Source organism: Nannospalax galili, unplaced genomic scaffold (genome assembly GCF_000622305.1).
Source record: "Nannospalax galili isolate Female #2095 unplaced genomic scaffold, S.galili_v1.0 scaffold996, whole genome shotgun sequence".
NCBI lineage: Eukaryota > Metazoa > Chordata > Mammalia > Rodentia > Spalacidae > Nannospalax > Nannospalax galili.
This window is the reverse complement of record NW_008339436.1, coordinates 1,250,134-1,255,882: the sequence shown is the minus strand read 5'-3', so window position 1 is coordinate 1,255,882 and position 5,749 is coordinate 1,250,134. Positions and strand designations below refer to the sequence as shown.

Sequence of the window (5,749 nt, the reverse complement as noted above, 5' to 3'; positions counted from 1 at the left end):
CAGATCCAGCCCATCCAGATAGTTAAGATTCCATTTCAAACCCTGATCCCCACATGCACCCTGCCACCAAAAAAAATTTCTAGGTGTTACAGGATCAAGGCCCAGCAATAATCTTCTGTACAGCTAAACTGACTTCCTTCAAACAGGTACAACCAGAGTATGTCAAGAAATGATCCCCAACCTTTTTTTTTTGCAGTTACACTTCAGCCTCATCTTGACATATTTAAATGTACCATGTGGTAATTTCCCACACAGCACTGGCTCAAGCTGGTTTATAATCTCTTCAAAGTTCTGGCTCCTTGTTTTCCTCAACCCCTGCCTTTATTGGTTTACCCTGGAATACTCAGTAGCACTTAAGATCTCGTGTAAGCTATTCTATGGAGTGCTGTCTCAATTTCTAAGTACCACTGCTGCTTAGAGACCCACAGGAACACAGAGACAAATGGTTCCTATTTAGTTTTATTCATAATCATAAACTTAACTCTGCAATCCAGCTAGACTTGGAGGGGAGTAAGGAGAATATGGAACCCAAAGAACTGCATTGAGACATCGAGAGCACAAAGGTTATGGGATACTGCGAGCAGATGGGGCGGAGGGTGCTCTCCTGAGCTACAGAAGGAATGGTCTGGTGGTTAAGATGCACACAAGTGAAAAGTATTAGAGCTGTCCACAGTCAGAGATGGTGATCTTCTTGCTGGTCTTGCCATTCCGTGACCCAAAGCGCTCCATGGCTTCCACAATGTTCATGCCTTCTTTCACCCTCCCGAAGACCACGTGTTTGCCATCCAACCTGTAGAATAATCACTAGAAGTAAACAAATGGATCATACCACATACTGAGACCAGTTATACTACAAAACACATGCTAATTATATAAAATCAACACTCTTACTAGCTAAACTTCCACCACCACCACCCCCAGAGATGATCAGAAAGGTTGAAGGAACAAGTGCCCCAGCAGGGCTCTTGTCATTTCTTTCAGATGCATTTACAGAGCTCCATTTCTTACCACTCAGTCTTGGCAGTGCAGATGAAAAACTGGGAACCGTTTGTGTTTGGTCCAGCATTTGCCATGGACAAGATACCAGGACCTGTATGCTTCAGGATGAAGTTCTCATCCTCGAATTTCTCCCCATAGATCGACTTGCCACCAGTGCCATTATGGCGTGTGAAGTCACCACCCTGTGAACACATCAGGAAGCTGTCACTTTTGGCAATGTCATCTGTAAGGTTCAGACTTTATTCAGGTCCACTTTTCTATACAGGTTCTGGGATTCAAACTCAGGTCCTCATGTTTGTAGATCCTTGTGCAGCAAGTAAGCACTTTACCAGTTGAGCCCTACCTACCTGAACCCCAGCCCAAGGCCCAGACTTTAGATGGCTAAGACTGGGTGTGCAGCACACGGGAAGAGGCAAGATGATCAGTTTAAGGCTAAATTTGACTATAGTGAGTTTGGGGACACCTCAATGGCTTTGTGGGTAAAAACACCTGCTGCCAAGCCCAAAGACAGAAAACCCATCACAAGGACCCACATGACCAAAAGAACTGACTCCTGCAAGTTGTCCTCTGACTCCAAATGCAGTGGCACCAGAGAGAAACTATTAATGGTACAATAATAGCTCAGATGAAGTAGACCTGAAAAATTCTGCATCAATCCCAAATTAAAGGAGCACCAAAGAAAAAACCAGTAAATTTCATACCTGGCACATGAATCCTGGAATAATTCTGTGAAAGGAGGAACCCTTATAACCAAATCCTTTCTCTCCAGTGCTCAGAGCACGAAAGTTTTCTGTAAAAAAGTTAAAAAGCACATTTATATATATGTAACTCTTTGAAATTGTTTTATCCACAATACTTTTAAGTTTAGGAAATGGACCAACCTGCTGTCTTTGGAACTTTGTCTGCAAACAGCTGTAAGAGAAAATGAGTTAACATATGGTTAAATATTTTGCTGCTTAGTATCCTTAGTTTTAGGGGCTTAGGGATCACAAAATCATTTCCTCACTACTTCAGTTGCAAATGAGAACTGCTCCTTACAGCTTTAAGATCCTTCAAGGTTGGGTCAAGAAACCTGAGACCCAGACATGTGGAAAATCCAGAACCAGTCATGACTTAAATAGTGACAAACTCCTTAAATGTGACTCAGAACTTTTAATACATCACACCTACTTCTGAACAGTCTTAAGGCTTTTCAAGTGCATATCACCTCAGGATCTAACAAGCTCTAATAAAGAGCACCGCCACATGCTACATGAGCAGGAGCAAATAAGCTGTGGCCATTGGCAATGAAAACGCCACTATCTCCAACCTATTAGCACATCTTTATGGATTAATCACCATTTCTTGGTTTCCAGGTCCTTTGCCCATGTGTGGATGTTTTGAACCTTTCCCTCAACTGTGTAAAACATAGAAAAGCAGCATTTGTGTGTGTCATGGTGATCAAACCCAGCATCATGAGCTTGCTAAGCCGGCACAGGTCACTGAGCTACATGTGCAAACCCTAAGTATTTTGTTAACTATTCCAGAAAGCTTTTGCTCTGAGCTTTCAAAGCCTTTTTTTCTTTTTTTACAGGTACCGTTTTGGTTCAAGCCTTCTTGGCAGTTCGAAGCCGGTTCTCACCTCTGGTCCTGTTGTCTCATCTCCATTAAGGTCTGGATAACCTGATACTAACCTGCTGCCCAGAGCTAAGCTTAGGCAAAGTTTCCACAAGAGCCCTTGTCAATTCTCACCTCTAACTACAGATAAACGCAGGCTGAAGGCCGATTAGGACCTTGTTTCTCCAAATACTTAGTGCCTGACTCCGGGCATTAGGGTGGTGGAGTAGGCAGTAAGGCAATCACTTAAGCTCTATGCAGACTGAAAAGCAAACAGATTTTTGGAGTAAGATCATCGAAACTTGACCACTGCTAAGTTTTTGAACAGAATAAAAACTTAGTCCATTTCACTATGGCCTAAAGCTTACTCGGGTTGGCATTAACGAGACTAGAATTTAATATTTAATTTTGCAAAATGAGCCCGCCCATTGTGTAGGACAGTCTGCTCTAATTACTAGTCTTTTAAAACAGTCACTTAACACGTCCAAAACTAATCGGGCAACTTCCCACTGGCAATGCGCCGCGGTCAACGAAGGCTGCAGCAGAGCCAGTCACAACATGCCTGCTCCAGAGGACAGTCGGGAGGAGCTGGAAGGCGCCTCCCTCGCCAAGCCGTCACTGCGACGAGAGGCGGTCCTTGGGCTCCCGGCGAAGGCCAGGCTTTCCCTATTTCCGCTTGGAGGTGGGGGACGCGGAAGGATATTGGGCCTACTTCTCGATCAATTTCCCTGTTTCAAACTAAGAGAAATGCTAACCCCTTCAGCAAACCCTACATTTTGAAAGACCGAAATTGCCCAGACATTACTTAGCTCTGGAGCGTGTTTGCTCCTTGGGACCCTAGGCTAGTCTCTTCCTAGCTCCGGCTAACGAGCAGCCCGGGGCCTCGAGACCCGCAGACCTTGGGGAAGGTGGCGGAGAGGGGGAAAATAGAGTCCCGGGGGGTCCGGGTCAGCTGCGCCGGGCTGGGCAGGATGGAGCCCAAGGGGCTCGCGGGCGGGAGCGCGGAGCACGTGCGCCGCCGGGAAGGGCCAGTCCCAGGCCGGCCACGTGCGCCCGCGGGCAGGCAGACGGGGCGGAGGAGGCGCGGTCCCCTCCCCCAACTGCCGCCCGCCGCACCCGCCTCGGCTTTGTCCGCCGCCCGTCTGGCCTCCCCGAGCCTCGCCGGCCTCCCAAAATGGCCCCTCGTCAGGAAATGGCGCCGCCACCCGCGCTCGCTCCTCAGGAGGGTCGGTCCGCGCCTCGGGGGTGCCGTCGCCCGCCTCACTCCCCACCAGCTCCCAGGACCCCACCCTGGCGCGCCGCCGCCCACCCGACCTCGAAGGAGACGCGACCCAAAGGCTCGCCATCGACTGCGATGTCGAAGAACACGGTAGGATTGACCATGGCTGACAGCGAGCAGCTACAGGGGACAGCGGCGTCTGCAGAGCGGCACGAGCCTGGCCGCAGGCTGCATTTATATGACATCCAGGCCCCGCCCACAGCCCGGTCGCGCGCCTGGACCTTGATCAATCAGAACTGTTTCCCAGAGAGAGTGACGGGACGGCTGGCCTATGAGTGCACATGGGCGCGGGACGGGAAGCGCGCGTGCGCCGTGGTGCGCAGAGGCAGGTTCCCGCCCGCGGGCTCCTACGCGGTGGCTGCGGCGCAGGGTGGCGTGGTCCCCGGGGGAGGGTCCGAGGGGAGGTGAGGAGTGTGGGCAGGCAAGCTGGCGATGGACCAGACCGTGTGGGGGCCTGGGGCCCTGCTCTGTGATGGAGCACATGTTCCCATTGTACAGAGGGAGCAATTGAGGCAAAGGTGGGCCTCAAGGTCGTGCCTACCGTCAAGGTCGGGCGGGGTCCTGCGGCCCGGCCTGGTCTGCGGGGCGCGGCGGAAATGCGAATCGGCATCCCTGGGCTGAGATCCAGGTCCCGGGTTGCATCCTGCTCTGGCTCCCGCCTCCCGCCGCATCGCCAGGCCAGGGTGACGTTCCCTTAAGCATTTCCGTTTCTCCAACACGGGAAGGGCCTCCAGGACCCCCCTCCTCTGAAAGGTTATGGAATACTTTAAAGATGCCCCACTTTCCGAAAATATCCTGCATTTTCTGCAGGAGGAAGCCATTTAAACAGGATCCTGGCCAGGCCTTATCTGTGACTTAAATCACAGAGGCATATTAAGTGTGAACTTAAGAATACAAAGGCTTCCCAGCATGGTGGCACGGACCACGTCTCCATACACTGAAGCAGGAGGATCATGAGTTCCCGACCAGCCTGAGCTTTGTGAGACCTTGTCTCAAAAAAAAAAAAAAAAAAGCGTTTTCTTTATGCTTCTTTAATAAGATTCGTGGGGCAAGTCGGTGATGTTGAGGATCCTTCGGTAGCTCACCAGCATCATCTGTGGAAGTTGGCTTCTTACAGAAACAGACCTCAGGAATGTGGGGCTGTCCTTGCCTTATTTGGATGAATAAGACCAAAAGCACATGCAGTTGAACTTCAGAGTCCTGATCTGCCAAGCTGGAGATTCTATAGCAAGCAGAAGTCGGGTGTAGCTTTTGTTCAGATACCATCTTATATATACATGCCTATCTCAGTGATGAGGGCACTGGGTGAAACACTTGCAGTCTAAGCATGAGGACCTCAGTTCGGATATCCAGCATCCATGTAAAAGTCAGGCCAGTGGCAGGTGTCTAATCCCAATGCTGAAGGGAGTGAAGCAGGTGGAACCTGTGGGCTGGATGGCCAGCCAATTAGTCTAGCCAAAACAGAGCTCCCAGGCACAGTGAGAGACCGGCTCAAAAATAAGGGAGAAGGCCAGGACACACAAAATGTCTCTGAACAAGAGAAATGTGGAAAAATTGTAAAAAGCAGAGTACTTTGGAAGAGAACAACGTCCATGTCAGGTGTGTTTTACTACCTCTTGCTTGAAAAGTTTCTTTCTCTTGGTGACTGACTTTTTCTTTCATGTTTCTCCTACCTCTGACCATTCATTTATTAATTAAAGTCTCACTGTGCTATCCATATTGGTCTCAAATTTCTGGACTCAAGTGATTCTCTTCCTGTAGCCTACCAAATAGCTTGCTGGGACTGTGTCCTGTACTGTGGGCCCCAGTGCTGGATGATCCTTTTCCTTTTAACCCTTCCCCAGATTAATTCTCTGACTACATATTTGGTCTTCT

At 49.5% G+C, this 5,749-nt stretch overlaps 1 protein-coding gene across 2 annotated transcripts; it reads right to left on the bottom strand.

The window, feature by feature from the left end:
- Window positions 1-441: 441 nt before the first annotated feature.
- Ppia (peptidylprolyl isomerase A) lies at window positions 442-4,059 on the bottom strand. Of its 2 annotated transcripts, none has more exons than XM_008834091.3 (5): window positions 3,910-4,053; window positions 1,881-1,911; window positions 1,701-1,789; window positions 1,009-1,181; window positions 442-790 (listed from the first exon to the last, which is right to left on the bottom strand). In XM_008834091.3, the coding sequence occupies exons 1-5, from the start codon at window positions 3,976-3,978 to the stop codon at window positions 658-660; spliced, it is 495 nt and encodes a 164-aa protein (XP_008832313.1). In that variant the 5' UTR covers window positions 3,979-4,053; the 3' UTR covers window positions 442-657. The 2 variants fall into 2 exon arrangements, with proteins under 2 accessions (XP_008832313.1, XP_029419899.1); XM_029564039.1 differs by having other exon boundaries at window positions 689-804; window positions 3,910-4,059.
- Window positions 4,060-5,749: the final 1,690 nt, after the last annotated feature.